The sequence below is a fragment of the Micromesistius poutassou genome (genome assembly GCF_964030765.1).
Source record: "Micromesistius poutassou genome assembly, chromosome: 9".
NCBI classification, from domain to species: Eukaryota; Metazoa; Chordata; class Actinopteri; order Gadiformes; family Gadidae; genus Micromesistius; species Micromesistius poutassou.
The window spans coordinates 17,066,614-17,086,613 of NC_140279.1; the positions used below are offsets into that span (position 1 = coordinate 17,066,614).

The 20,000-nt window shown below is 48.0% G+C and overlaps 2 protein-coding genes across 5 annotated transcripts in view; both read left to right on the forward strand.

Annotated features, from left to right (window-relative positions):
• tie1 (tyrosine kinase with immunoglobulin-like and EGF-like domains 1) overlaps window positions 1–13,992 on the forward strand; it is a 21,873-nt gene extending 7,881 nt beyond the window's left edge. Inside the window, exons 8-24 of one of the 4 annotated variants that reach the window (XM_084472417.1) lie at window positions 641–786; window positions 1,309–1,453; window positions 2,013–2,171; window positions 2,581–2,721; window positions 3,335–3,643; window positions 4,357–4,647; window positions 5,755–5,948; window positions 6,412–6,558; window positions 6,680–6,749; window positions 7,047–7,157; window positions 7,758–7,948; window positions 9,068–9,181; window positions 9,658–9,728; window positions 11,108–11,148; window positions 11,582–11,678; window positions 12,432–12,531; window positions 12,802–13,992. In XM_084472417.1, coding sequence (XP_084328543.1) covers window positions 641–786; window positions 1,309–1,453; window positions 2,013–2,171; window positions 2,581–2,721; window positions 3,335–3,643; window positions 4,357–4,647; window positions 5,755–5,948; window positions 6,412–6,558; window positions 6,680–6,749; window positions 7,047–7,157; window positions 7,758–7,948; window positions 9,068–9,181; window positions 9,658–9,728; window positions 11,108–11,148; window positions 11,582–11,678; window positions 12,432–12,531; window positions 12,802–12,873 — 2,399 coding nt within the window. In that variant the 3' untranslated portion in view covers window positions 12,874–13,992. The remainder of the gene's footprint in view (window positions 1–640; window positions 787–1,308; window positions 1,454–2,012; window positions 2,172–2,580; window positions 2,722–3,334; window positions 3,644–4,356; window positions 4,648–5,754; window positions 5,949–6,411; window positions 6,559–6,679; window positions 6,750–7,046; window positions 7,158–7,757; window positions 7,949–9,067; window positions 9,182–9,657; window positions 9,729–11,107; window positions 11,149–11,581; window positions 11,679–12,431; window positions 12,532–12,801) is intronic. The other 3 variants (XM_084472418.1, XM_084472419.1, XM_084472420.1) reach the window with 3 other exon arrangements.
• A 198-nt stretch (window positions 13,993–14,190) lies between these two features.
• mpl (MPL proto-oncogene, thrombopoietin receptor) lies at window positions 14,191–19,465 on the forward strand (the record flags this gene model as incomplete). Its single annotated transcript, XM_084472946.1, has 13 exons — window positions 14,191–14,200; window positions 14,885–15,010; window positions 15,391–15,514; window positions 15,768–15,937; window positions 16,195–16,346; window positions 16,511–16,670; window positions 16,783–16,894; window positions 17,061–17,227; window positions 17,552–17,694; window positions 17,793–17,952; window positions 18,047–18,128; window positions 18,310–18,397; window positions 18,938–19,465. 13 exons carry the CDS (start codon window positions 14,191–14,193, stop codon window positions 19,463–19,465), a joined length of 2,022 nt encoding a protein of 673 aa, XP_084329072.1.
• Window positions 19,466–20,000: the final 535 nt, after the last annotated feature.

The following is a 20,000-nucleotide window of genomic DNA, read 5'->3' on the forward strand; positions in this document are numbered from 1 at the left end:
TTATTTGGTGCTGCTACTGGCTTTAACTGGTTGACTGGTGTTCAGTGGAGGCCAACTTGTGTCGGGTTTATCTCAAGCCTTAAGAAAACAAATCCATAATAATAGCAGACCAAAGTTAAACCAGATAAGAAGAACGCATCTGCTCTCGGTTCACCAGGGCATCTCTATCTTCCTCTTCCTCCTCCTCCTCCTCTATAACATATAAACACCTCCTCCTCCTCCTCCTCCTCCTCCTCTATAACATATAAACACCTCCTCCTCCTCCTCCTCTATAACATATAAACACCTCCTCCTCCTCCTCATCCTCTATAACATATAAACACCTCCTCCTCCTCCTCCTCCTCCTCTATAACATACAAACACCTCCTCCTCCTCCTCCTCCTCTATAACATATAAACATCTCCTCCTCCTCCTCCTCCTCCTCATCCTCCTCATCCTCTATAACATATAAACACCTCCTCCTCCTCCTCCTCCTCCTCTATAACATACAAACACCTCCTCCTCCTCCTCCTCCTCTATAACATATAAACATCTCCTCCTCCTCCTCCTCCTCCTCATCCTCCTCATCCTCTATAACATATAAACATCTCCTCCTCCTCCTGCTCCTCCTCCTCCTCCTCCTCCTGCTCCTGCTCTCCAGACCGGGCCCCTCAGATCCTGGACATGCCCAGCACCATCGAGTGGAACCTGAACTCCAGCCCCCGGATCCGCTGCTCGGCCTCGGGGAACCCGCTGCCCAGCCACACCAGCATCCAGCTGCGCAAGCTGGACAGCACGGTGCTGAAGGTCAGCGCACACACTCAGCTTTAGTCTAGGAGGAGGAGGAGGAGCAGGAGGAGCTGTCTTCAGAAGTATATGCTTGCAAAATTCTAAGTTGTACATGACAGGAAATAAAAACACAAAATAACACATAATTATAACAATTGTTATCAATTCAATTTGATTTTATTTGTATAGCCCTTAATCACCGTTACAGTCTCAATGGGTTATCCAAATAAAATGAATTGAATTGAATTTAATTTAATTTATATTGATTATCAATTAAATTAAATTCATTTTATTTGTATAGCCCTTTGAGACTGTAATGGTGATTAAGGGCCAAATATTTATGACCCCCCCTGACCCAAGCCCCCACCAGGGCAAGAAAAAACTCCCTTATTCAGCAAGGAAGAAATCTTAATCAAAAGTTTTGTGTTCGTCCTACATCTGCAAAGGCTTTTCTAAACCAACCCTTTGTACGAGCTGAAGAACATACGGCTGAGTGTGTGTGTGTGTGTGTGTGTGTGTGTGTGTGCCCGTGCCCCCCAGGCCACCCAGACCACCATGGACTCCGACAAGAGCACGGCCCAGTTTGAGATCCCCTCGCTGAAGGCGCTGGACGGGGGGGTGTGGGAGTGTCGGGTCTCCACCAACGGGGGCCAGGACTCACGCAAGTTCAGCCTCATCGTCAGAGGTCAGAGGAACACAGTGCGTGTGTCTGTGTGTGTGTGCGTGTGCGTGTGTGTGTGTCTGTGTGTGTGTGTGTGTGTGTGTGTGTGTGTGAAAATGTGCACAAATGTGTATACTCAATTATATGAACATTTGGCATAGAGGTTACCACAGTGGTAAAGAAACATATAATGAAATGGGAACAGCCATTCGCTAATTAAAAAGTAAAACTCCAGTTTAATTGAATCCTCTACAATGTAGAGGTGTGCAATGTGAAATATCCTATCTTTGTAGAGTCTACATGAATAGGATATTTTGGTGAAGGGACGGAGCTTAAGCTCGTCCTCACTGGGCTACAGGTTGAGTATTCCATCACGGTCTTTTCGCCGGTGCGATGTAAGCAGTTCTTAACGTGCGTGGAGACTTTATACGGTCGTCAGGCGCGACGCCAGAAAAGCATTTCGTCTTCTGGTCGGCCGAGGCGAGAAGGGGCGAGAGTCGCTGTCGTTAGCCTAAAGTCTCCCAGAGCTCCGACGCATCGGACATCATGATACCTCTTCATCCCCCCCCTCCCCCTCCCCCAGAGCCCCCCGTGCCCGCCACCCCCCCCAAGCTGCTGGAGAAGAAAAGCAAGCAGCTGGTGGTGATGCCCATGAGCGCCCACCAGGGCCACGGGCCCATCGTGTCCACCAAGCTGCTGTACAAGCCCATGGACAACGGCGCCTCCTGGTCCTCCATCATCGGTGAGGCCACCTGCTGCACCTGGCTGTTTACCACCACCACCACCACTACTACTACTAATATACACGTACTAACATCACAGAAAGGGTAAGAGTATGAATCGTAAACAAGGTATTCACCGCCCTGAGCACGGCGACCCAAGCGACCGCCATTCATGACTGACTCCTCCGTGTCTCTGATAGGGGAGGTTCTTTAGCACCCATAGAGGGACTCTGCATAGCCATTCAGCCCCCCCCCCCGCCCACTATTGTCTGTTGTACGTCCTGGCACTTAATGTACGTACTTAATGAACACACTTAATGTACGCGCTTAATGTACCTTGTATTTATTCATATCCTCTCAGTGTGCAGCGACCGCGAGCGACTGATGTAGAGTGCATTACTAACCGTTACACACTACACTTCCTCTCAGTGTACAGCGACCGGGAGCCCATCACCCTGATGAACCTGAAGCCGTCCACGCGCTACCAGGTCAGAGTTCAGCTGACCCGCCCGGGGGAGGGGGGAGAGGGGGCCCCCGGCCCGGAGGCCATCATGGAGACGGACTGCACCGGTACGGAGCACACGCGGCAACGGTTACACACACACAATCAGCTGTCTACTGCAGCCGCAGCTGAGCTCACAGTGGTGCACACGCACACGCACGCACGCACGCACGCACTCACACGCACACATGCACGCACGCACGCACGCACGTACGTACTCACACATGCACGCACGCACGCACGCACGCACGTACGTACGCACACATGCACACATGCACGCGCGCATGCACGCACGCACACACACTTACACAAATACACGCACGCATGCACACACACTTACACAAATACAAACACACGCTCTCTCTCTTTCTTTCTCTCTCTCTCTCTCTCTCTCTCTCTCTCTCTCTCTCTGAACAAGTGTATGTTGCTTAGTTTACATTGTTTACCATTGATCCAACCATCTGAAGCAGCTCAATAAGTGAACCAAAGGTGACTTATGTTACATTAAGGCTGATATTGGATTGTCCAAGGCAGCGAGATACTTTACCAGCTTTTTCTTACTTGGGTCGTAACAAATAATATCGTCTGCTCCCTCCGACCACCACCACCACCACCACCACCTCCACCACTTCCCCCCATCCCACCCTGACCGCGCCTCCTCCGCCCCCCCCCCCCCGACAGAGCCCACCGTGCAGCCCGAGATCGACATCAGCTCCATGGAGGGCCGCAACGCCACGGTCCGCTGGCGGCTCCCCGCGGGCAGCCTCGGGGCCACGGGGCTAGGGGAGGCCAGCGGGTTCCTGGTGCAGCTGTACGGGCCCTCGCCCCCGAGGAGGAAGCTGTGGGAGGAGACCACGCTGCTCAACGTGCTCTCCACCAAGTTCCACAACCTGGAGTACCAGCGGGACTACGTCGCCGTGGTGCTGCTGGTGAACTGCGGCAGCCAGGGCCCCGCCTCCAAGCCCTACACCTTCCGCCTCAACAGCCAGCGTTAGTGGGGGGGCTCTGGGGGGGGGCTCTGGGGGGGCTCTGGGGGCCAGGTAGTGGGGGGGGGGGGGGGGGGGGGTCAAGGGTCCCGAAGAAGGACCCTTGTTTGGCGCGTGTCAGCTCTGTGGCGATATTGAAACGTACCTGCTGTCCTACTTCCTTCCTGTCAACCGATTCCTTCATTCATTCATTCATTGTGGGTTGTGGTTGTTGTTGATTAACATCAGACCATTGAAGGGGTGAGCGTGTGCAGACTGAGGACGTGCAGCGGGTTCCTGGGTGCTTGTTGAGGGGATCCCTCCTCTAGGGTGATGCAGTAGGTTGGCTATGAGAGGTGGAGCAGGTTGACCGGTAACCATAAGGTTGCCGGTTCGACCCCCCGGCTCCTCCTAGCCTGTGGAGTGTGGACTGGAGGTGTCCCTGAGCGAGACGCAGCCTCACCCTGACCAGCTGGCTTGTCGCCCTGCGTGGTCGACTCCGCCGCCGGCGTGTGAATGTGTGCATGAACGGTTGTAAGTCGCTTCGGATAAAAGCGTCAGCAAAATCCCCTTAAACGTTAACATAAATCACTGACTGCCGCACCAGCCAGTCCACCTCTGAGCCTCACGCTCCCGCCCGGCGAGTTCCTCCTCCCCAGATAAAAAAAACGCTCACAGATGTTTCGCGCGTCGTCGTCGGACGAGCCCGTGACCGTTACCGGCCTTGTGTTCCCGCAGGCCCGTCGTCGCCGCGCAACGTGCAGGCGCTGTCCCTGTCGGTGTCGGCGGTGGTGGTCCGCTGGCAGCCCCCCGAGGACCCCAACGGCGGCATCGTCAAGTACACCATCGAGTACCAGCCCGTGGGGCAGGGCGCCCACCAGCCCTGGGTGGACACGGACGACGGCAACAAGACGGCCAAGGAGGTGACGGCGCTGAACGGCAGCACGCTGTACCAGTTCCGCGTGCGGGCCTTCTCCAAGGTCCCCGGGGATTGGAGCAAGTTCGTCCAGGCCGCCACCCAGGTGGACGGTGAGTGAGGGGGGCGGGCGGGGTTATCCATGGTATTGTTTATTGATTTATGGTTCAGGGGGAGAAGATACATACCCTGGGAATCCAGAGTTCTCGCCAGAGCACAATTTGAATTTGCTCAGCGAGTCACTCTGGGAACGAGCGATATACTCACTCCCCGATTCCCCTGGCCTGGAACATTAACCAATCACATCGGTGTGTCTGATATAGGCGGGCCAAAGGCGTTGCTGTTTTACCGTTCGGATACGGGAAGAGTCTTATCTATTGCTTAGCTCTGCTGGTCTGGATGTGTCACCCCTTGTATTCTTCTGATTGGTCGTAGTGTTATCCAAGTGCGTGCAGTGATATTTTCAAATGCACACTTGGTGCCGCCCCTCGAGTTGGGCCGTTTTCATTACTCGTTGCCAGACCCTACAGCTTTCTAGATGTGGGTCTGGATTTCCAGGCTAACAGATACAGTGAACATAGACACACTGAGAACGGCCATCCAAGTATCATAGTCATAGTGCTTATAGCAGATGCTAATTTGCAACACCTGTCCCCTATTTCATTTCCCCTATTCACGTTGACGTACAGATGGTTTGTGGCACAACATATTCTCTGCCTTCTTCTCAACAGGAAACCTATATATACCTATATTTATTTAGTGTTTATACAGTGTGAAAACTGGAATTGATTGTAGATAATTACGTAATCACCTATAGCTTGGTCTCCTTTGGCCTTGAGCAGGATCACCCAGAGAGTTCCCTGGTGTGCTCAATGGAATGCAAGGTCCCTCACTCACTCGCTCTCTTTTACCCCTCCACCCCTCCACCTCTCTCACACACACACACACACACACACACACACACTCATCCCATCTGTGTTTACTTGAACCTTCCCAATGCAATTATGGGTGCTGCTGCCACACAATGTGATATTTGAGCCATTGCCATAGTGATAGGCGTACTAAATCTCTCTCTCTCTCTCTCTCTCTCTCTCTCTCTCTCTCTCTCTCTCTCTCTCTCTCTCTCTCTCTCTCTCTCTCTCTCTCTCTCTCTCTCTCTCTCTCTCTCTCTCTCTCACCACCGCTCCACCTCTCTCCCCTCCACCCCTCCACCCCTCCAGGCTTCCAGAGCTTCACCCCCACTACGCAGGGTGTGGGGGGCCGGCCGCCCGGCGAGGGCTACCAGCTGCTGGTGGCGGTGGTGGGCTCGGTCACCGTCACCTGCGTCACCATCCTCCTGGCGCTCCTCGCCCTCTTCTTCATCCGCAAGACGCTGATGAACCGCAGACGCACCTTCACCTACCAGTCGGGATCGGTGAGGACCGCCCACTATACCCACTATGCCCACTATACCCACCTGACCCACTAATCCCACTAAACCCACTATGAATAGTGGTGATTGGAGATTAATCTTTTTCAAAGTGGTTGGACGTTAACTGGGCAGCATGTGGCCCAGGAGGTAGAGCGGGTCGACTGGTCACCGGAAGGTTGCTGGTTCGACCCCCGGCTCCTCCTAGGGAGTGTGGAGGTGTCCCTGAGCGAGACGCCTCACCCTGACTGCTCCTGACCAGCTGGCTGTCGCCCTGCGTGGCTGACTCCGCCGTCGGTGTGTGAATGTGTGCATGAATGGGTGAATGTTATATTGTAAGGCGCTTTGAGCGGCCACTGGTCAAAAAGGCGCTGTGTAAATGCAGTGCATTCACCATTTACAACGGTGTGATTCTTGAGATGGGTTATTTTCATTGGCTATGAATGTTTTCTATGTTGTCATCGTCCAGGGCGAGGAGACCATCCTCCAGTTCAACTCGGGGACGCTGACCCTGACCCGGAGACCCAAGCCCACGCTGGAGCCCCTCACCTACCCCATCCTGGAGTGGGACGACATCAAGTTCGAGGACGTCATCGGCGAGGGAAACTTTGGCCAGGTCCGACTCTGCCTCTTCACTCCTCCTCCTCCTCCTGGAATCCTCCTTGAGTCCATCGTTACATTGTTTTATGAAGGGGATCGAATCGTTGGACTAACGACGTTTGTTTTCCTACACCCAGGTCATCAAGGCCATGATCAAGAAGGACGGCAACAAGATGAGCGCCGCGATCAAGATGCTCAAAGGTAAAGGTAATTTATAAACATGGATGCATCCAAATACACACACACACACACACCTTTGATAGAACACAGGAGACACACACTCACACAACCCACAACGGAACAACATCAGATATTAAACTCCCATCCACTCCCTACTTTAACATTTCAAGAGCAGTGTTGCCAGATTGGGCCAGATTTCCCACTCAATCTGGCAAGGTTGGGTGGGAAATCTGGCCCAATCTGGCAACACTGCTCAGGAGAAAGCCTCACGCCGGTGACTGACTCCGCCGTGTGTGTGTGTGTGTGTGCGTTGCTCCCCCGCAGAGTTCGCCTCGGAGAACGACCACCGGGACTTCGCCGGGGAGCTGGAGGTGCTGTGCAAACTGGGCCAGCATCCCAACATCATCAACCTGATCGGGGCGTGCGAGAACCGAGGTGAGCTGGCGCCCCCTGGTGGCCCTTCTGTAGCGGCGCCGCCCCTTCTGTAGCGGCGCCGCCCCTTCTGTAGCGGCGCCGCCCCCTGCTCCTGTGTGGTCCGCTGCCTGCCTGGTGATAAGGGGACACGCTAGACGGAGCAAGGAAGATGGGCATTGAGAAAAAACGGAATTGAATTACAACGATATCTTAGGATAGGCACCTGTAACACTCACAATGTGGATATAGTGTAGAATAACACACTGTCACCGTCCACTTAAAATCTGAGGGACAAGTGTGAGTGAAAAGTGTGTTGTTCTGAAAGAATATCGGAAAAACAAGATTACAGGCGACTGTACGACTTTACTTGACCATCTTATAAGCCGTTTTGTAAATAAGTTTTAGTCACTTTCGCAGCAGTGCAGTACAACGCACAACTTGTGTTTCATCCGATGAAATCTTTACTAGATTTACATTTAAGTTACATTTACATTTAATGAAACTGTTATTGACACAAGGGTGGCCGTACTGCATTCGTCGCACCACGTCGGTATCAGAACTCCCATTGAGCTCCATTGAGTCTCCCTGCTCTCCGCTCTGTCCTCCGTCTGCCCGCGCCAGGCTACCTGTACATCGCCATAGAGTACGCGCCCTACGGGAACCTGCTGGACTTCCTGAGGAAGAGCCGGGTGCTGGAGACGGACCCGGCGTTCGCCAAGGAGCACGGCACGGCCTCCACGCTCACCTCCCAGCAGCTGCTGCAGTTCTCCGTCGACGTGGCGACCGGCATGCACTACCTGAGTGACAAGCAGGTAAAGGCAGACCAAAGCAATTACGGTAGTGTTAATTAGGGGTGTAACGATGCACTCGTATTCGTGACGGAATTTTTCGGTACGGGTCGGTAACGGTTCGATGCACGTTTCATCTCGGTATGTACCGAAAAAAATTAATATATATATATATATATATATTAGGGGTGTAACAAAAACCGATTTGAATCGGTTTTAAATCAAAATTGATTTTGATTTAAAAGATGCAAATCTTCTGAATCGAACTGAATCGAATCGTTCCATTTTAAAAATTGATCGTTCCTGAATCGTATCGTACCCCATGTATCGAGATACGCATCAAATCGTCTTTTATTGGAGAGATGCACACCCCTAACACATACACTTCTTCTCTAGTCTTTGATCAATCTTTTTGAAGGAAATGCCACATTTACAAGTTAATTCATTCTGTGAAATGATTGTCTACTTTCAACAAGAAATCCATTGCATCATACCCTCTCGAATTGAGCCGTGCCACATCGAATCAAATCGAAATCCTTCTGAATCGAACTGAATCGAATCGTTCCATTTTAAAAATTTATCGTTCCTGAATCGTATCGTACCCCATGTATCGAGATACGCATCGAATCGTCTTTTATTAGAGAGATGCACACCCCTAATATATATATATATTTTTTTTTGGAATAAAGTTTTTATTGATTAGCACACACTCTGAGAGTGTCTTGTCTTGTCCTGATGTTTTGTGTTGAGGACCACAATGAAAATAAGTCCTGGACTTTATTGTGTTTTTATCCTCAATTGTATTTGATGTCTTTCCATTTGTGTAAGGCATTTGTTTGATACAATTTAATAAATCAAATCAAAATCCAATTGTTTAATAAAAATAAAATAACAAAAACTGCCGTACCGAAAAACATACCGAACCGTGACTTAAAAACCGAGGTACGTACCGAATCGTGACCTTTGTGTATCGTTACACCCCTAATATTAATAAGACACAGCACATCGATATAGTCTGGCTTGCTTTGCACCGACACTAATCATAATAATAAGACACAGAATGAAAACAGCGTTGATTCACGGTTCATGTATTCACTCTTTTGCCATATCCATTCTGTTCCATTTTCTTCCTCTTCTCTGCAGTTCATCCACCGAGACTTGGCGGCCAGGAACGTTCTGGTAGGAGACAACCTGGTGGCGAAGATCGCTGACTTTGGGCTGTCCAGAGGAGAGGAGGTCTACGTGAAGAAGACAATGGTATGTTGATGAAGACGATGTACAAAGCATCCAACAGGCCCGGGACAGCTCCAAAGAGAACAGTTGTGGGCCAGTGTTGCTTTATGTACTTTATGGTCATGGTTGCCCTTTATCGAGCTGAAAAGGACATGACTATCATCTCAGGAGCAATGAGCAACTCACACATGCAGAGGGTGGTGATGGCTGTGGGAATAGTGGTGGAGGCAATTCTTCAATTTTAATTTATTTAATTGAAATTAGAGGTCCATTTTTATCTTAAATGTTATGTTTATAAAGGTGTTATATCCATATATCTCTTTTATGTGAATTGATGGGAGCTGAGACGACATCTAGAGGGGAACAGTGTACCAACAGTGTGAGAACAAGACAATTAGAAATGTGACTTTATAATGCAGCAGCTACAACTAACCTAACCTATAGAAACAACAGATCTATCTCTGATGATAATGGAGAATGTCTCGATTGTGCGCCTACAGGGGAGGCTGCCGGTGCGCTGGATGGCCATCGAGTCTCTGAACTACAGCGTGTACACCACCAAGAGTGACGTGTGAGTACCCCGAGGTCAAAGGTCACCAGCCCCCAACAATAGGACGTCCTCCCCATCCCAAATACAAAGTCGAGGGAGTAGGAAATCAAACCATCTGTTTGTGAAATAGGATGTGTTATGCAACAACAGGAGACTACGAACATCTGTGACCATGAAGTCTGCAGTTTAATGTGCAGTTAATTAATTAATTAATGGAGTTCCCACGCACAACCTCATGGCTACCGGCCACAAGGTTCACTCTGGCCCCTCCTTCTCATTGTTTTGCTGTTGTTCTACACCACCATAAGTCTCCATCATGCAAGGCTTAAATATTTCACAAGAAGAAATCGTCTCACACACGTAGATAAACCACACACACACACACACACACACACACACACACACACACACACACAAACACAAATGCACACTCACACGCACAAACACAGACACACTCAACAGCCTTCCATCAGTGTGTGTCAGCGGTGAGACCGATAAGTTAGTGCTGGGGACTGATAAGCAGGCAGGAAGTGTGGAGATACAAGTTAGCAGTGTGACACATTGACCTGTCAAACCACGTACTATTTATACATACTACTGCAACACACACCGAGTCCCACAGTGCAGTTAGAGAACGATAAGAAGAGAGCGAGAGAGTGAGAGAGAGAGAGAGAGTGAGAGAGAGAGTAAGAGTCTGTGTACGCGTGTGTGAGGGATAGAGAGAGGGAGTGCGAGAGAGAGAGAGAGAGAGATAGAGAGAGAGAGAGAGAGAGAGCGAGTGTGTTTACATGTTTGTGAGGGATAGAGAGAGTTACTTAAGATAGAGAGAGAGTTTGACTAAAGACAGAAGCATGCAAAAACTTGATACCAGATTTGATTGTGACCCCTCCCGTGACGTATCAGAGACAGACTGGTTGGGTGGTCACCTTTTCAGCGATCATCATCCTCCCTTCTGCTGTATCAGACCAACATGATGCTGACATTTATGCTGTATAATTTCCTGCCAATTAAAAAGCGGTTCAATTACAGTTGAACATCAAACATTTCAGCGATATACAGTATACAGTACAGGTTATATGCAATTTGTTACATGTCGATTCAGAAATGTAGCCTACATTGCACTTACATGAACATACAGAGTTCCGATATAGTGATATATACGGGATTTAAAAAGACAAATCAAATATTCAACTCAAAGTAAGGTAAAGGTAAGGTAAGTTTATTCATATAGCCCATTTCATGCACAAGTGCAACTCAAGTGTAAGCATAAATAATCATAGTGTAGCATAAATAATCATAGTGTGAGTTAGTGAGTTAGTGTGAGTTAAAGTGAGTTAGTTCCTCAAACTCTGGCTCAGTATCTCTGTGTGCTTAACAAGCTGCTTTCCATCTCCCCACAGGTGGTCGTTTGGTGTGCTGCTATGGGAAATAGTTAGCCTAGGTAAGTAAGATCCAGATCCCTCTGTTCTTTAATGCTGATTGTGATGACGCAGTGTGATGATTGAGGGAGGATAATGACGATGGTGATAGTGAGGATGGTGATAGCGAGGATGGTGATAGTGACGATGGTGATAGTGAGGATGGTGATAATGAGGATGGTGATAGTGATGATGGTGATAGTGACGATGGTGATAGTGACGATGGTGATAGTGACGATGGTCATAGTGATGATGGTGATGGTGATGGTGACGATGGTGATAGTGAGGATGGTGATAATGACGATGGTCATAGTGACGATGGTCATAGTGAGGATGGTGATAGTGACGATGGTGATAGTGACGATGGTGATAGTGAGGATGGTGATAGTGAGGATGGTGATAGTGACGATGGTGATAGTGACGATGGTGATGATGATAAGACCGTGCCTGTGCCAGGTGGAACTCCATACTGCGGGATGACCTGTGCTGAGCTGTATGAGAAGCTGCCCCAGGGCTACCGGATGGAGCAGCCGCGGAACTGTGACGACGAAGTGTGAGTATTCAATCTGCATTAGTGTCTGACCAGAACCCCACGAGGACGGCCCTCGTCATGTTGTTACTATATCAGAGTTCATTCAATCTGCATTAGTGTCTGACCAGAACCCCACGAGGACGCCCCTTTTATTTATTATTATTATTTATTTTATTTCTCACTTTATAAAAGAAAGACACTTTATAAAAGAAAAGAAAGACAAAAAAAAAGAAGCTCAGTGCAGGAAGAGACAGAAAGCCCAAATTGGCTTATATGAAGCCTCCACCTAAAAAAGCAAACTCAATCACTAAAAAAAAACAATAACAACAACAGCAACAACAAAACATATCAAAAAATATTAATAAGAAATGAAAGGAAAAAATAATAATAATAATAATAAAAAAAAATACATACAAGTTGTCTTTTTTTTTCAAGGAATGAACATATAAGCACTAAGACAAACTACTTTGACAAAAATCCTCAAAAAATCCCCCTCATCATGTTGTTACTATATCAGAGTACAAGAGCATCGGTGGTCTAGCGGTTAAGGTAGTAGTACTAGTGATACTAGTACTCCCGGATAGGTTAAATGCAGAGAAAGAATTTCCCCATAGGGGATTAATAAAGTATCAAAATAAAAGTACTAAGTTCAAAGTCAGCTCTAGTGTCAATTCCAAAATATGTGCAAGACAAATAGAGGAAATGATTGTGTTTGCGTTTGTCTCTGACCCACGGTGCGATAAGCACTTATGATATGATATTCTATGTCTTCAGCTATGAGCTGATGAGGCAGTGCTGGAGGGACCGCCCGTACGAGAGACCCCCGTTCTCCCAGATCTCCGTCCAGCTCAACAGGATGCAGGAGGCCAGGAAGGTGAGAGACACCAGACTGCCGCCTTGTTGATCTGTCGTGGAAGGAAGACAACACCTTCTGTGGTTTTGAACGGTGCTATTCTATCTTGACGCGTGGCTTTTGTAATTCTGCTATCTGCTGTGCCAATCCTCTCTTTACATGATGCTTAAAACATCCTGTAATCTATTCCACTTTTAAAGTAAAGTAAAGTAAAGCAATAACAGACACACAGGTGTAATGTACTGTACGTCAAATGTTCAGCTCTTCTTCCCCCGCTAACTCATCTTCCAGGCCTACGTGAACATGGCGCTCTTCGAGAACTTCACCTACGCCGGGATCGACGCCACGGCCGAAGAGGCCTGACGACCAGCCCCCCCAGGCCCTGGCGCTCCCCACTGCCCCAGGAGGAAGCACCGAGGCTGGGCACCGCGCTACGGCCATCCCCCTGCCGCCCCCCGGAGACCCAGGAGCAGCAGAAGGAGCAGGGCCACCTCCGGCACCAAGACCACCTGGCTATAGCGGCGGGGGGGGGGGGGGGGGGGGGGGGGCTGGGAGAGGACTCTGTGTGGAGCTGTGGAACTACGGGGCGGGAATGACCGATGGACCGATGGGGGCACGCAGGCGCCTGGGGATGGAGATACTGGGATGGGGACACTGGGATGGGGATGCTGGGATGGAGACACTGGGATGGGGACACTGGGATGGGGATGCTGGGATGGAGACACTGGGATGGGGATGGAGACACCAAGAGAGAGGGCAGTTCTAGCGCTGGCTGAATAGCGACTCCCTGAGCTGTCACTTTTGTTTTGCTGGTGGAACTTTGTGTGCGGCTAAAAGCGTTGATATTATCTCCAGCATCAGTCTGCGAGCAGAGCGGGATGTGGTCAACGGGACGGGGCTAAGAACTCTGGACTATCGTCTCTTCATCTGCACCAGCAGACCAAGGACAATGTATATATATATATATATATATATATACATATATATATATATATATATACACACAGTATATATACACAAAGAATACACAAGACAGGTGTTCTCAAAGACATGGAACCTCAGCATCTGCCTCAAGTGTTCAGATCAAAACAGAACCCTTAAAACACACTGGATGTCGACAGTCTAATATTGTGTGTGTGTGTAAATTGTGCCTTCTAGACTGCATATCACTGCCATGCGAATGTACTACTACTACTACTATTACTACTATTACTACTACTACTACTATTACTACTGTAGACTATATATTTTGGGCTCTCCTTTTAAAAGCCTCTCTTCTTAATTGTACCCATGAATACTACAATTCCCTATTTTTCTAGAGACTATGTGAAGTATATTTTATATGATGTACATTTTGCTGACTGTATTGTTTTTAATACTATTGTTTATATTGTACTGTATTGTTTGTAATATCTTCCTGCCCAGGGATTGCAGATGTACAGTATCTGTGTAGCTAACTCTGGTAAATATACCAATAAACGAAACTACTGTAGTCGTACAGCTTGGGTGCTGACTGGAATCATCACTATGAGGCTGATGAATCCCATTTGGCCTTCATAATAGGGTGACACTACTATACTACCACTCTATAGACGGACAACACACATATATAAACGTATATATGTATGAATCTATTGCAACACGGTCGTACAATACAAAACGTTTCTGCAGACATGAGCCATGTCTTCAGGTTGACGCAAGCTGGAAAGAAACGATAAAGGTTAACCACAGAGCAGGCTAAAGGAGGGTGTGCATAGGAGTGTGCATGGAGGGAGACGGGCTGGGTTAGTAGGGCAGAGGAGTCCGGTGGTAAACATGGTCTTCCTGGCTGCACAGAGGAGATCTGTCAGAGGGTTTCCTGCAGAAAGCCACCACCAGCAGAGAGCTGTCTGTCAAACAGTGCCTCGCTGGGCCAGCTTCCTGATGGCTGTGACCCACAAACACTCACTCAATGTCATGCTACATGTGATACATTAGGTCCAGGTACATTGCTGTTTAGGAACACACAATTATGATGATTCAGCCGTTGATAACTTGGGTTTTCTGAAAACGGAAAACTGGCGACCAAAGATGTGCAGGGTATACATTATTTTTAGGCTTGCAATAGAGCCGCCTGTTGGCCATCTAACCTTGGAGTCAAATTGCTCGCATATGAATAGAATGTGGTGAAGAAAAGACAAAGTGATTTTTGTCTGATAAAAACAAAAACAAACGTGTAATATATAAAGGGCTTCCTGTGAAACCACAGCATACCCCCTCCCCCTTCTCTCAATCATAACCCTCCCTCTCTTTCCTTTCCCACTCGACAGCAAGACTCCATTACAGACACAACCCTTCCTCCAGTGTATGAACACCCATGGGTGTGGGCACATAGGGGGTCTTGAGGCCATGGATCTGGCCCTGCTGGGGGAGTTATTTCTGGCCGCTGTGTGGATGCAGGTGGGCTGTATGGCTGATGGACATGACAGGCGTGGATCTGTCACACACCTGCCCATGAAAGGTAAGTCCAAGTGGAGATCTACCCTCTGCTAGAATGTGATTGCACTTTATTGGATTTCAGAAATCTTTTTCTTTCTTTTTTTTTTTACTGTTACTGTTTGACGACACTGTGACTTTCAAGACTTCAAAACTCTCTTTTAAGTTAAGACAAGTTAAATGTATAATTTATGGCAGAATTCAAACATGAGCAAAACAGAATTGGTCCCCTCGTGGTGACTACTATACGTATTCTTTCCGAAATAAGGTCCCACACACAGGGGACAGGGGAAGGCGTGAGTTGGTATGAAGTACTGGAACGGCAGCACGGTCTAAAGAAGAGGCGAGAGAAAATTAGAAGCCGAAACAGATGAATGAGTTCTGTCTTTGCTGTTCTCTGAGCAGATGTTTTGCTGCTGAAGGATGAGGCAGACCCAAAGTGTTTCAGCAGAACAGAATACGATCTCACCTGCTTCTTTGAGACTCCAGACAACCTGACCTACGACTTCTTCTACAAGACTGATAACAAGTAGGTTGTTGTTTTTTACAATGTGCGTTGTTAATGGACGGACATCAACGCAAACGTGGGTCAACTCAAAAGTCCCAAGTCATTTTTGGTCGATTAAGACGAACCTGCTTATTATTTTAAGAATGTATTCGAAGGAAGTCAAAATAAATTGAATGCAAATAAACAATTATTAAGACTGTTATCAATCAAATTGAATAAGTTGATGACATATAAACTGAGCAGACACTGGCAGTGACCTAGTCTGTCTGTCCAGGGAGAAGAGGTGTGACGTGAGGGTGCAGCGGACTGAAGGTGGCTCTTTTCTCCACGTCTGCGTCTTCCCTCCTGAAGATATCTACCTGTTTGTCCTCACGCACCTCAGGGTGTCAGAGGCAGGCACCAACAGCACCCTGTACACCCGCAGCGTCAGCGTGGAGGACCAGGGTGAGGACACACACACACACACACAGACACACATACACAGACACACAGACACAGACACACATACACAGACACACAGACAGACAGAGACACACACACACACACACACACACACACACACACACACAGACACAGACACACACACACACACACACACACACAGACAGACAGACTCCTTTCCTTACATGTATGCATATATTTTGAGTATTAACTTTAGCGTCTATTCAATGGCGTTTCATATGATTTGTTTTCATTCGTAGTCCTCCTGGATCCGCCAACAAACATGTCCCTATGCCATACTGGCTTGCCAGGCCAGCTGCAGCTAACCTGGCATGTGGACAAAGCCTGGGAAAGCAAGGTGCATTATGGGATACGATATTCCTCCAACAGGTTGGGAATAAAAAACAAAGAGGTACATCTGACAGATCATTTCAATGAATGCTATGCATTATTAATACTTTGTTTGATTGCAAGTCAATTCATCACTTAAAACTAGCCAAGATTTAAGCGAACCGCTGGTATATCAACTCTTCTGAAGTCACAAGGATCCATTTATACCTTTTGTGATTTCTCCAGGGAGACCGGGAACAGCTTCAGACCCTGACGTCTCTGGTCCCAGGGGAGGTGCTGGAGTTCCAGATCAGGATCAATATTATTAAATACGGTCTGGATGAAACCAGAGGCCACTGGAGCCACTGGTCAAAACCAGTGGCAGCAATGGTGCCCCAAAGCGCAGGTGTGAGTGGAACACGGAAATAACTTATTTGTGTTCTGTATGTGTCCCTAAGATTGAGATTAAGAGTATTTTTTAACGTATTTGGTGCTGGTTTGGGTCGTTCTCTCTTCAGGTGACATTTCACTCGAGTGCTCCACAGCCGACCTCCGTACCATCACCTGCCAATGGGCGGAGAAGCTCTACAAGGACGTCACCTACAAGCTGTTCTACAGACACGGCCCCAGGTACAACCAAACGCTCCACACGAGGGATTTAAACACCACAGTGTTATGTACCAACTAGTACCACACGTCTCCGGTCATATCTTCGTTTCTCTGTGCTGCGTTTTAAAGCTTTGCCACTTCTTGACTGACTCTTCAGACGTTTCTTTCTTGACAGTTTCTTGAACAGTAAGTCACCGGGTTGGACAGAGTGCCCGACGACTGGGAACCGGAGTGATCACTGCCGTTTCTCTGGAGACGAGACCCAGCTGGTCCAGGTCAGACTGGGAGTGAGTGGCCGGCCGGCTCCACTGGACAGAAGCTTCTACTCTGATCCCTTCGTCCTCAACGGCAGCAGTGAGCCTTCTGTCTTTAACACTCGTTTGCTCCAGAGTGGAAAAGTAACTATTTCAAAAATAGAAAACAATGGACGAACAATACAACTGTACAGCACATTATTCGTTGTAAATAAATGTATTATGATAAAATCATTCAATACAACGCAATGCAATTATACATGTGTATATAGCTGTATTGTTGAGGATTTAGAATTGTGAATTAAAGTATATCAGTATTATTGCTTTTTCTTTGTAAAAAAACAAACAAAATTGCAATCAAATTGGTGTTGGTGTGAGAGATGTGTGCAGATGTGGGTCCTCATACCATGCGTCCATGTTTCAGTTAAAACGGCCCCACCAGGGCAGCTGAAGGTGAGCATCGACAGCAGGACGCTGTGCCTGTCCTGGGCAGCCCCCCTCCCAGCGCTCTCTGCTCACCTGCTGTACCAGGTCCACTACCACACCACAGCGGGCGGCCCCTGGCTGGTGAGGCCTCACCGGACAACACCTCACTCTAAAACATTTAGCATTTCAAACTTTAAAATAATCAGAACTCACGCTCCTCAAACCCCCCGTCTCTGCAGACGGTGTCGTCGAAAGGTCCGGAGACACGGACATGTCTGCAGGGTTTAACAGGAAGTCAGTACAGCGTGCAGGTCAGAGCCAAGCCCAATGGGACTTTATTCTCCGGTCACTGGAGCGACTGGTCGCTCAAAGTCTCCGGATCCATCCCACGCGACATGGGTGGGCCTTGCATGAAAATAAAATATGGCTGAGACATTTTTGGTAGACTGTAGTGATCTCCAACTCTCATGATCCATGTCTCCATCGCGTGCAGGGGCCTTCCTCATCTCTGGGATCCCTCTCCTGATGCTGGTGCTGGCCATCGTCTTCATTTCTCTGATTCCTCGGTATCTCAGGTACGGTCTGCAGCCTGTGTGTTCACCAGTTAGCACTAAGTGTGGGGCAGATGATTTCATTCATTTGTTGTAAATACACAATCAATTGTAAGATGTTTTTATTAGTACCCACGTCTCATTCAATGCACCATTTCAGCATCATCTTGACATAATGTTCATTATATATTTTTTTCATGTGCAGTAAGTTTAAAAAACTACTGTGGCCACCGATTCCAAACCTCGATAAAGTGTTGCAAGGCTTCCTGGCAGAAATCAACGGGCCGACATGGGTAACAGACTTTGATATCTTCATCAGTGTACTAGTGTATCATACTATACTATATCAACTATAGCACAGAAGGTTGTGACAAAAAAAATGATTGAGACCATAGTTGCATCTGGTTCCACTCTTCTTTTAAGCCCTTCATCCTGAGTGGTGGTAGTCTGCTGAATCATTTGGTCTGTAACTCATAGACATACCATTAGATTCAAAAGATTCAAAGATTCAAAGATTCCAAGGTTTTCATTTGTCACATACACATATGGGATATGCTGTGAAATGTTTGCGTGACATACTGTGCTTGATAAAGAATAGAATAGAATACAAATAGAATAAAATAAAATACAATATAAGTTTTAACAGAAATGAAGAATATTATACGTCAAATAAAAACTGGACAGATAGGGAGATGTACAAAATGGATTGTGCAATATGGTCAGGGTTAAAGTGTCACTAGAAGGGTCTGACCGTCCTTCACCGGGGACCCTCCTCGGTCCAGAGTCCACGGTTGTGAGACCAGGCTCACCTACTGTACCTTCCTGTGCTGCAGGATCCTCCCTTCGCATCAAAGCAGTGCTTAGAGGAGAACTCAGCGTCCGTGGTGGAAATCATGTCCACGGAGGATGCGGCGGCAGCGGCGGCGGCTGCGGAGGGGTTAGAGAAGCCCCCCAGTGAGACCACCCCGCTAGTGATCCCAGTGGAGAGCCTCTCCGTCGGGGAGCATGTGGACTGCAGCCCCGACGGGACCCTGGAGGTCAGCCCGGACTATGTGACACTGAGCACTGTGGATGCAGCTCAAAAAGGGAACGAGTACATCTACGAACACGTTGCTGAGTGCCGGGGACTTGACCGCGGGTCAAGAGTGGGCTGTGTCCAGCGAGCCGCAACGACCCCCCAGTGCTCCTCCGAGTCCGTGGCTACATGCGCTAGCGGCATGGACATTCTGAACCGCTCCTATCTGCTGACAGCAGAGGGCAGCAGAGGGCTGGAGCCGGGGCCTGGCGCTGCTGCCCCTGGACGCGCAGACAAGCTGTACACCAACATGGACGCTCCAACACATCCCGACACCATGGGGTGACATCAGGTCGGCGGTTGTGTGTGTCTGTCAAAACACAGCATGGGTCACATTACCTTCTGATCAAACCATCACAGAACATGTGCCTGTGGATATACAGTATAAAGTATTGTTTTCTATCTATTCTGTATTTGCTAGCCTCTGTTTGCCATTCTTTACAGCAGATACATAATTTGGCTTACTGTTTGTCAATAGAGAAGTTTATGTTCTCAAAGTATTATAGTTTATCGTAATAATATAGTTAATGTTCAATTTAGGAAAATGTATATTATAAATGTATGTATTGTAACTGTCAATAATGCAAAGTGAGTAGGCTACTATAGTGAGAAAAAAAAACCTTGTATGCAGTTTAAGAGAAAGTGAGAAAGTGTCTTACTGCTCAGAACAATGTATAAAATGGCAAGGAAGAGATGCAAAGAATTTCACAGTCAAATCACAGCCGTCACAAATGCCTTCAACCCATAGGCCACAAGATCATGAAGTTAACTGAACACATTTCCCTGATAGACCAGATCAACATCGGTCCAAACTCTAGTGG